General features: G+C 44.2%; 1 protein-coding gene across 1 annotated transcript in view; it reads left to right on the top strand.

Moving 5' to 3' along the window:
- The window catches only part of LOC310793771 (endonuclease V-like), a 75,635-nt gene extending 66,760 nt beyond the window's left edge, over nucleotides 1-8,875 (top strand). The window contains exon 9 of the mRNA XM_083655658.1: nucleotides 8,574-8,875. Coding sequence (XP_083511784.1) covers nucleotides 8,574-8,638 — 65 coding nt within the window. The 3' untranslated portion in view covers nucleotides 8,639-8,875. The remainder of the gene's footprint in view (nucleotides 1-8,573) is intronic.
- Nucleotides 8,876-11,157: the final 2,282 nt, after the last annotated feature.

The raw sequence follows: 11,157 nt of genomic DNA, 5'->3' as shown, positions 1-11,157 counted from the left end.
GTGTGTGTCGAGTGTGTTTGGTTGAAGCGTGCCTGTGTGTGTCTCGAGTGTGTTTGAAGCGTGCCTGTGTGTGTGTCTCGAGTGTGTTTGGTTGAAGCGTGCCTGTGTGTGTGTCTCGAGTGTGTTTGAAGCGTGCCTGTGTGTGTGTCGAGTGTGTTTGGTTGAAGCGTGCCTGTGTGTGTGTCGAGTGTGTTTGGTTGAAGCGTGCCTGTGTGTGTGTCTCGAGTGTGTTTGGTTGAAGCGTGCCTGTGTGTGTGTCTCGAGTGTGTTTGGTTGAAGCGTGCCTGTGTGTGTGTCTCGAGTGTGTTTGAAGCGTGCCTGTGTGTGTGTCGAGTGTGTTTGGTTGAAGCGTGCCTGTGTGTGTGTGTCGAGTGTGTTTGGTTGAAGCGTGCCTGTGTGTGTGTCTCGAGTGTGTTTGAAGCGTGCCTGTGTGTGTGTCGAGTGTGTTTGGTTGAAGCATGCCTGTGTGTCTCGAGTGTGTTTGAAGCGTGCCTGTGTGTGTGTCGAGTGTGTTTGAAGCCTGTGTCAAAAAATGGTGGTGTCTGTTAGTCACAATTTTGGTCACATTTTCATTGTGACATCATCAGTTATGATATTACTAAAGATGTCACTCATGTGAGGGAACATTGTGACATCCTCAGTGACATCCTCAGTGATGTCATAAATCCCACAACATGTTGCAGCCATAACGCATCATCTCCAGAGTCTCCAACCTAGTTATTATCTTTTTATATCTCTAAATTTGGCAATGTAGGCTCTGTTCTCTGTTTCTCTGTTCTCTGTTTCCATTTTTGTCCCACTGATGATGTCATCATTGACATCATCAGCATTGTGGTCATCAGTGATGTCATAAGTCACGGGATGACAATACAATACATCAGTGTTGACTGATGGATGTACACTTAATGGGCACACACAAACACACACCCGCGCGCATGTAAACTTAAGGGCAATAACATTTTGTGAGCAACACACACACGCACACGCACGTGCCAAAGCAGCAGCCGAGCTGTGGGCGAGGCCGTGCAGCGGCCGAACTGCGTATGCGAGCTGCAGGGCCAGCTCGATCGGAATCGATAGGAATCGATCGCACGTAGCGAGCGAGAGGCCTAGTTATAGTATACTTGCGCTGTTCACCTCAGCTGCATCGAACAGACGGTCCGTCACACTTTTGGTACGGCGTAGCCGTACAATCAATCAATCAATCAGTTTAATACATGTCCCAGAAGGGCACTTTGGTTCACATCAGGCACAGTGAGGGCTTTGACATTCATCCATAAATTACACTTAACACTTCCCAACACCAACTTCCATAAATGATGCAAGCACAGGTGAGACCTGGGCATCGTCAGCAGTCAGGCAAGCTACTGTAGCCAGAGGCTTTTCCATCCTAGAATCTCCAAAAAGATCAGAGAACGCACCAATTATAAAAGACACTTTGGGGCAGAAGGTGCCCGCCTCGCTGGATTAGTCGGAGCTGAAGCCCACACTTTTGCACTTTCAGCTGGTAATGAAGGCAGCCTGTCTGCTTTTTTTTTATGGTGTGCGTGTTTGTGCCACAACTTGATTTGCATAGATTTCTTAGAGAATAAGACAAGAAAAAGTGCACTCTTAGCTGGAGCAGCTCTACTCACTGACTTCTCATCACTGATATGTGATGATGTAGCAGAAATCTGACATGGCCTTGTTTTTGGCAGCATGGAGATGTTTGGATTAGACTTGGAAATGCACTTTGCAGGCACACGAGCAGATCAGTAGGGAAAGAAGCACCTGTTATATTCATTGGGATAGAACATACTGTAGATATTGTTGACCACAGTAGAGCCGTTGCGTTGGCCCATGCTGAGGTACTTCAAAGCACAGGACATTGGCCAGCCGTTGTTGCTCCTGTGTGGAGTCAGTGTGCCACCTCAGCACAGATCAATGTGTTCATCTGCGTAGCCCCATAATGTGCGTCACGAAGCGCCTCCCTGCTTCTCTCTGACTCACTGAACTCACACTTCACCGATACTGAGCTCCAGTGCGTTAAAGGTCGTGTCCCTATTCACACTCTTCACGAAAATAAATGTAGTTTATATTGCAATTTTCTATTCAGCAAAAGGTGATTGAGTTACTTCTCAAGTTATATGAGTTATTCCTCCTTATGTACACTTGAATCCATAGTCATAATAACAGCATAACAGGGAGCTCCCTGTTATGACTAGGTTTACTTATTTATTATTTGTTTGGTATGTTATGTTTGGGCTTCATCAGTTCTTGGCCATACTCAGGGACTGGGCAATCTCTTTCTCAATCTCTCTCTGTCTCTTTCTCTTTCATCTATTTTCCCTTTTCTGCTTGGCAAAAACTCATTTCACCCTGGTGGCTCGTTTGGAGAAGGCACACACCGTCAACAATCCTGGGCTTGAACTGGCCTGGGGCCCTTGTTAAATAAATGAATGAAGGAATGAATGAATAAATAAATAAATAAATAATAAATAATTGCATAGAATTTCAATTGTGAAAAATGTTTACATGCTACGACCAGGTGTGTTTTGTTGGACGCACATGAAATTGTTGTCTTTAACTTTCAGTCACACACACACACACCCCTCCCTTTCTCTCCTGCCCCCTGCTGCTCTCCTCGCTCCTTCATGTTCAGGTTGTGTGTCTGACAGACAGTTGGCCTGGGCAGAGGAAAGCGCGGCCGACCATGGCTGTCCAGCACAGACATGGAGGTTAGCCAGGTCAACTTTTTGGCTTCTCCCTCCCTCACTCCCTCTCCACAAGCTATCTTGACAATTATTCTCCCAAGTATATGAAACTTTCACGGACACCATTCTTTAACTTGAAACTCTATCATGTGTTATTTAGTTAAAGAGCGTGGTGCAGGTAAAAAATAATTAATGAATTTACAGTTAGGACTCAAGATTCGTATGAAAATACCACCAAACAACTAAATTAAAACATGCCCCCAGGGCATAAATATGGAGATAACGGTGGCATTATAATGCACATGTTAGGGTTCAGGTAAAATCCATCTGTGCAGATAACACCTGTGATGACACTTGGGCTACTGTACTTACTGTAATAATAATAATATACAGTCAATGTGTACAGCAGAAAACCTTCCAAAACACCAGATGTACGATAATTATCTTATTGTGCGATAATTTACCTCCCACCAATGAACTTGTTAGCCCTCTGGTACGATAATTCAACACTGCCCAGAATGCATTTCGGCACTGAAGGAGCAGAGAAAGCAGCCATGTTTTCTCCTCAGGTGGTTGATTATCGGTAAAGCCATCCTTTAAGTCCTACTTAAAATAAATAAATAAATAAAAATCTAAAAAGATAAAGGGACGTTTTTGGATTGTGGCTCTTGCAAATAATTTTTTTGTCAATGTGGCTCCTGAGTAGGGCAAGGTTGCGTACCACTGCGGTGTCCATACGCACCACTAAATAAATTCCAAGAGTGGCTTGAAGAGTGAGGTGTCTTCCATGGCCTCCCACAGCACAGGCTCTAAACATCATTAAATATTTATGGGAAGTTCTGGAGCAGTGACACAGTTCAGGATTTGTACAGTATGACAGCGATGCAGCGTGGAATGAAGCTGCTCCCAATGCAAAGGGTGGCCCTGCTCCTCATTAGGTACTAGATATATTTACTTGTACGTCTGTTATGTTTTCCAACCTCGGTATGGTAATATGAATGATTGTCTTACCTGTAGTAACCAAGGCAACTTCCAGTCCTGACTTTGAGTTTGAACGTGACCGGCTAGCCAGTATGAAGCTGTGTGTTGTACTGCCTGAAGTCCTTCATTATGATTCATAAAACTTGTATAAATCTCTCCAAGGAACTCTAGCATGCATTTGTGTGTGTGCGTAAATAGATATGCCTTAAAATATATTCATATACACATTAGAATCATTCCTGTTTGGTATTAGTACTGCAATATATGTACGTCAAAATGTGTTGCTGTCGGCACATCTTTTAAGGAAAATGTGATCGCACTTGACAGCGAGGATATTTATGCGCTGTATTTATTTTAAGACGGACAAAGTTCTTTCGTCGGCCTGGATCACTGAAAGAAGAAGTCCGAGAAGAGGCCATATTCACTTATATTCCTCTCTTAAGTGTCATTGTGACATTGGATGTACCGACACGCTTAAAAAGGAGAAGTCATTTTCAACACATCTTGTTTAAGTCATGTGTAAAAGACGTTCTTGCACTGTAGGTGTAGTAGCCATAACGCTCAGTGTGCAATACATCCAATGTCAGCTTGACACTGAGAAGTGTCAACTGATCGGTTGCAAGAGAAAAACCTGCGACCTGACAGTTACAAGAGAAAAGAAAATCTGTGAATGTCAACTCCTCACTTCTTCCTCCTTCCCTGTCCCTGCTACTCTCATTCTGTCAGATCAGATGCAGATCTTGTCAGGTTAATGTAGGCTAATGGGTGACAACACAGCGCCATAGGCGGTGGCGGTACTGTAGCTCGGGAGGTAGAGCTGTCGTCTGGGAATCGGAAGGCTCCGGGTTCGAGGCTCACTCCTCCGGGGCTGCATGCCAAAGTGTGAATGTAGACATACTGTCAAAGGCTTTGAGTGGTCGTCAGACTTTAAAAAGCACTGCTGTATATAAATATATTTACCATAACACCTAACAGCTGGAGTGCTGCATCTGCATTGAGGCAGTGGCAAAGTGCTGAGGAAACCACTGCAAAACAGCAATCCACCATACTTTGCATTCAAATAAGTGAAAGTGTCTGTTAAAGTTATGCTTAGGTAAAAATAGTTTTGGTCCATTCTGTTTCAAATGAAGCCTTTAACCTGGAAGTGTTTATTCGGGATCATGTCTATGTTCCCCAGGTTCTATGTTCCCCGGGTTCTATATTCCCCGTTTTTCACTAACCCTAAACCTAACCTCCCCCAGACCCTAACCCAAAACCTAACCTCTCCCACCCCCCACGCCTAAACCTAACCTCCCCCAGACCCTAACCCAAAACCTAACCTCTCCCAGGGAACATAGCGGGGAACATAGGACCCTATTTGGGAAAAGCGGGGAACATAGGACCCGGGGAACATAGGGATGACCCCGTTTATTCCATGGTCTACCTGTTGATTTAAGACCTGAGATGATAATAATAATAAAAAGACAGATTTGTACGGAGCCTAACTAGGTCACACTGTCTGGTTATATACATATGGCTTCTATACTGAAAAATGTATTCTGGTAATAATGACTCTTGATGTCTTTGTCCTACATGCACGTGCGTGCAGTAGCTTTTTCACAGTGAATATCTCATTTTGGAACAAAGTACATACATATAGTAAATTATATGTAGGACTTATATGTAGGACTATGTGTGCACATGTCACCTGTTTCAAAACTATTGCCGCAAAAGTACTGCCGCGCGCGGTGGTCGCGGTGGTCGCGGTATTGGTTGGATTCTCATTTATTGGCACCACAAAGAGTCCAACAATATGTCAAATGAAAGCCGAGAATCCACAGATTCAAATGGTATTAGTCTGATTTCTCTGCGACCAAAACTCACTGAACTAGCAGCCAAAGAAAAACACTTACTGCCACGACAGGCGGCAGAAATAGGGTACTTTGAAACAGGTAACATCTGTATGTATATGGGCTGACAAAATTGTCATTTATTGTTAATTAATTCTTCAAATCCACTCCCCACATGCATTCCCCTGCCACCAGTGACTGCCAAATACATAATAGCTAATTATAGCTGCAATGATGATTATAATAACACAGTACTTTTCTTAACAGAATGACAAATGCTTTAAAAATAAAAGGAACAAAACAAGCTTACTGATAAATACTCAGATAAAAGAGGGAAGACTGGCACCACTGGCTTCATGAAGGCATTTCATCCATGTGCTCATGTTCTGCCAGGGAAAATCCAGGACTGTAGAAGGATGTATTATTTATTATATCAATAATATATTAGTATATCATGTATATATTTATATATATATATCATTTATATATTCACCTGCAGAGATTAAAGGATGTGTGATGATATCACAGTAAAATAAAATATGGCTGCCCAAACCATCTTCAGTAGGTTCAGGTGGCAGTCACACGCACGCACGCGCACACACACACACACACACACACACACACACACACACACACACACACACACACACACACACACACACACACACACACACACACACACACACACACACACACACACACACACACACACACACGCACACAATCCCACCAGCAGATCTAACAACACACCTCTCCTTAATCACCATGCTATGCAGTAATGTGTCCACATCTAATAACGAATGTGTCCTGCAGTAAATGAACATCACATGCACTGATCTGAGAGCTGCGTCCGGCCCCCCGCGGACGCAGCGCGGGCCCCCTCTCCGCGCGCCTCTCGCTGACCCTGGGTCGGCCTTGTGCGGCGTCTGGCCCTCTTGCCATTACATCTCTATTATGCTGTCCTTTTATTGCCTGTTCAGCACCTTGACCGGCACTGCGGCCGCCTATAATGGGATAACAGCTCTCCGCCTCGCTCTCCATCTGCCTCTCTGCGCTTTCCACTTCTCCTTCCATCGTTCTCCCTCCCTCGCTCTTCCGATTCTGTTCCCCCCTCTCTGCCATTGTGTCGCTCCGTGTCACTCGCCTCCGCTTTACGTGCGGCTGCTGATTGCCTCTGTAATGCACTGCAAATGTCCTTGGTGGCTGTTCAGAGCAAAGAGCTGTAGGGCCCAAACTAACTGCACGGGGGAGTCTCTGCTGTTTGGAGGGAAACAATGGTGAAAGCTACTAATGGACAAGCTCTGCCTGGCTGTTAGGCAGGTTTTTGTTGTTACAGCACAGGAATAGCTGTGCTCTGGTGCTGTGTTTGGTGCTGTGTGACTGCAGGAATAGCTGTGCTCTGGTCCTGTGTTTGGTGCTGTGTGACCATGGCCGTAACTAGCTATGAGGACGGGGAGGTCCGGACCTCCCCTAATATTTCAGAGGAAATTTTTTTTTTTTTTTTTTTTTTTTTTTTTTATAAAACAATCTGCATGGAAAAGCATGGAAAACACGGGATCGCTTTTATTTTGAAACGAAAGGCAGGTCAGGCAGGAAGTCATCTGACGCCGCGTCCGCGGTAACTTGATTCCGAGAGAGCAGCAGCATGGTGGTGAGTGATGACTGTCTGTCTGCCTGGCGAGATAATTGAAGGTGAGCGAGCTGCGAGACAGTGAGCGAAGTGAACGACAGACAGTGAGTGACACTGACAGATTTTTTAGCAACAACCAAGAAAGTAAGTGTCTAGTCTGTCTCTTAAGTAATGTTACCTGTGTGACACGTTGGGATGCTACTGGCTAATCATGCATGATGCCAATTGCCAAGCTCCCGAAGTCAGGTATGCAGGTGGCTATATGCATGGTTTCAGTTTCATGACCCAATAAGTAACAAAAAGAGGTGGTGTAAAGTTAAAAACAACATAATATATTTTATTTTATTTTTCAATCGTTCCTATCAGGAATAAATAAATGTCCCTCTGTATGTTTTTTTTAATTATCGATGATGACTTTGTGTGTTGTGTACGGCTTGGGTTGTGTACCTGTGTTTGTAGGTGTCATTTTGATATGAATTTGGCTAAAACAGTTTGTGTTTGTTAGTTACAATTATGTTGACAGGAGAGCTGAGCAGGTGGTGACATGAAAGAGAATATACTGAATAATGACATCACAACAGTATAATCCTAATGTTGATTTAAAATGATATATTACTCTAAATATGGCTAAAAAAGGGGGAAAAAAAACCTCAAATTTTTTTCGGTGGCGCCCGCATGCGCCTCCCCTTGCTGGACCTCCCCTATTTCGGGACCCTGGTTACGGCCCTGTGTGTGACTGCAGGAATAGCTGTGCTCTGGTCCTGTGTTTGGTGCTGTGTGACTGCAGGAATAGCTGTGCTCTGGTCGTGTGTTTGGTCCTGTGTGACTGCAGGAATAGCTGTGCTCTGGTCCTGTGTTTGGTGCTGCTGCGTGATGTGGCCCCTTCTTTGGTGTAAACCCGAACCTGAGTTTGCCATTTTGACTTGGCTCCTCCCCCCGTGGCGGCTTGAGCAGGACTTTGCACGCCTTGTTTGTGTGTTTTTCGCAGCTTGAGCCGAGCCGAGGGCAACTGCTGCATCCCAAGTGACAGTGACACCCGGGTCAAAGCTTTATGTTGCTAACCCTTACCCCGTTTACAGTAGTTTCTATGAACACTACATACACAGGGAAATGATTTTGCAGTAGTGCATCGAATTAAAGAGTTTGCGCTGGTCTTTCTTTGGTAATTAAGTTGTGCTTTTTTTTTAAATCTTTAATTGATTCATATTTTATTTTCATTCTTTGTTCATCTTTGTGAATATATTATGTTACTATTCTTTTTATTCTGAAAGGACCCAGCATAAAAGCATTTCATTGCTCTGCTCTACATTGCTACAGTACACTTGAACTTGAACTAATTAACCATCTCTCTCCCTCTCTCCCCCCCCCCCCCACTCTCTCTCTCTCTCTCTCTCTCTCTCTCTCTCTCCCTCTCTCCCTCCTCCCATCCTCTTGTCTCAGGTAGGAAGTGGGACAGGGAAGGATCTGGTGAAGGAGCGGCAGTGCCATCAGGGAAGAGTCCTTAAAATGTTTGTGCGTGTGTATGTGCGTGCGTGTGTGCGTGCGTGTGTGTGTGTGTGTGTGAAAGAGAGAGAGACATTGAGAACGAGTGAGGTAATATCTTGTAACTTTGATGTGCTTGTGAGCCGTCTTGGCTGTGAAGAAACCGAGATTAACTGCTTCTTTTTATGCACATATGGGTCAGCCTGGCTCTTTTTATACAGTACTGATCTCATTACATTTTTAGGTCACTGGGCTTTTTACAGTAGGGGAGGCTTGTAAATAAATCAGAAATGTCCCTGAACCGCTTCCGACTATCGGTCATTCATAATATCTGTGGGGAAAGAAATGTATCCGTGTGCTCGCACTGTACAGTAACACACACACTACACACCACACACACACACACACACACACACACACACACACACACACACACACACACACACACACAGTAGCATACACACTACACACTTTAACACACACAGTAGCATACACACACAGGCCATATTGTGTATTAGGTGCCGTCGTTGAGTGTCTCTCTATAAATGAGTAACACTTGGCAGCGAGCCGCGCAGCGTTGTGCCAGGCTGGTCCCAGGGAGCTGAGCGGAAGGGAAGGAGGGGGGGAGGGGGGAGGCTGACTCTGCAGGGATGGAGGCCCAGAATAGAAGCGGTCAGATGGGGCAGTATTGATCAGCAGGGGGGTCAGCTCATGGAGGCCACGGAGGCACGGACTGATCCTACGTCAGAGGGATGCAGACAGCATGGGGCACCAGGCGAGTACACGGGGCAGATTGTGAGGTTCTGTTTGTGTGTGTGTGTGTGTGTGTGTGTGTGTGTGTGTGTGTGTGTGTGTGTGTGTTAAGGTGTTGTGTGATGCACATTGTAAAGCAGTGTGTTGAGATTACATAGCGAGGGTGAGCCAAAACAAAAAAATCAGAGGGTGAGAACCAGAGGGGCGTAACTGACATTTGACTTTGTCCTGACTTTATTACATTCAAACGTTCATATGAAAACTTCATAAGCATGTGGACAACATAACATACTTAATGAACAACATTTTGATGTGATTTAATGATCAAAGATTGAATGTGTTACGTTACTGTGTGCTTTAAAGGATCCATTTGAATGATCTCCCTGTCCGTCTCCGACAGATCTGCCACCGTTCTCTGTTTCATTCATTCTGTTTTAGACTCATCCTCAACTCTGATGCTCAAACATGTCTTCCCTTCTGCTCTCCATCTGTTAACGGTGTTTCACAGCTTCATAACTGTCCTGTCTTTTCTCCTCATTTTGCTTTCAAAAGATGGACTTTTCTGACTTTTGCGGTGCTTACCGAGAGTTTGAGAATCACTTTAGGCTTTATACTATTGATAGCATTGTTCTAAACCATATAATAGGAACTGGAATATAACATTAATGGATTCTGAAGCTGAGCGATGTTCCCATTATATTAGTATTACCGATGAATCTAATTCTCCAGTGAACAGAATCTCCAGGTACTAAATTACTGCTGGATTTTGACAGAGCTGTGGGCCAATACACCACAGGCCTCCTGTACATTATGTTACACGTTAAACATTTACTCTTGGTTTCGTGTCCTGTTGAGTTACATGTTAGACATTTAGTCTTGGTTTAGAGATGTCCTGTTGTACATTATGTTACATGTTAGACATTTACTCTTGGTTTCGTGCTGTCATGTTGTGCATCGGTCAAATATCAAAACAATCCACTGATCTCCAATAATGAACGGACACAACATTGTTAGCTTTATTTTTCATTTGGAGATTTACAACAAAATATGCCATAATGCTATAGCAAGGATATCGCAGTTAAAATAAGTAACAAGCTGCTATGACTTCAAATCTAAACTGTTTTATTATCATTATTATATTTGTAGGAGACTTCCTAGGTGGTGATTCGATTCCCAACCCTTTCTGTGTGGAGTTCACTCCGGTTTCCTAGACATGCAAGTCAGATAGATTGGAAACTAAATTGACCATAGTTATGAGTCTATGTTCACCTTGAGATGATCATGGACTGGCTAACTGTCCTGAAGCTTCCCTGCATCCAATGCATGCTGGGATAAGCTTCAGGCCCCTTTGTGGCCCTGATAAGGATTAAACTAGTAGAGAAGATGAATGAATGAATGAATGAATGAATGAATGAATATACTAACATGCAAACCTTTGTGGCAACATTGTCCTGAGGGTTTGTAATAACAGTCTCTGATGCAAAGAATTCCACTCAACAATATCATTGGTTGTCAAAATCTAGACCTGTTTCAGTACCTAAACAGAGTAGAGTTACGAGACAGTTGATAATATTAGGTTGGAGGCTTTTCCCAGGGCAGAAGAGAGAGAGAGAGGGGGGGGGGGGGGTTAGCCCTGAGAAACACCCTGAGCCCTGAGAAACACCATCAGACAGAATGAAGGGCCCTACGGAGGATGGAGAGGGAAGATATGGAAGAGAGACTGAAGAAAGCAGCAGAGCGGTGGACCTGATTGTCCTCAAGGAGAAAAGCAAAGACATTTCCCTTCTGC

This window comes from Poromitra crassiceps (genome assembly GCF_964638095.1).
Source record: "Poromitra crassiceps genome assembly, chromosome: 19".
NCBI classification, from domain to species: domain Eukaryota; kingdom Metazoa; phylum Chordata; class Actinopteri; order Beryciformes; family Melamphaidae; genus Poromitra; species Poromitra crassiceps.
Note: the sequence above shows the minus strand (reverse complement) of the source record. Positions and strands in the feature narration are given on the sequence as shown.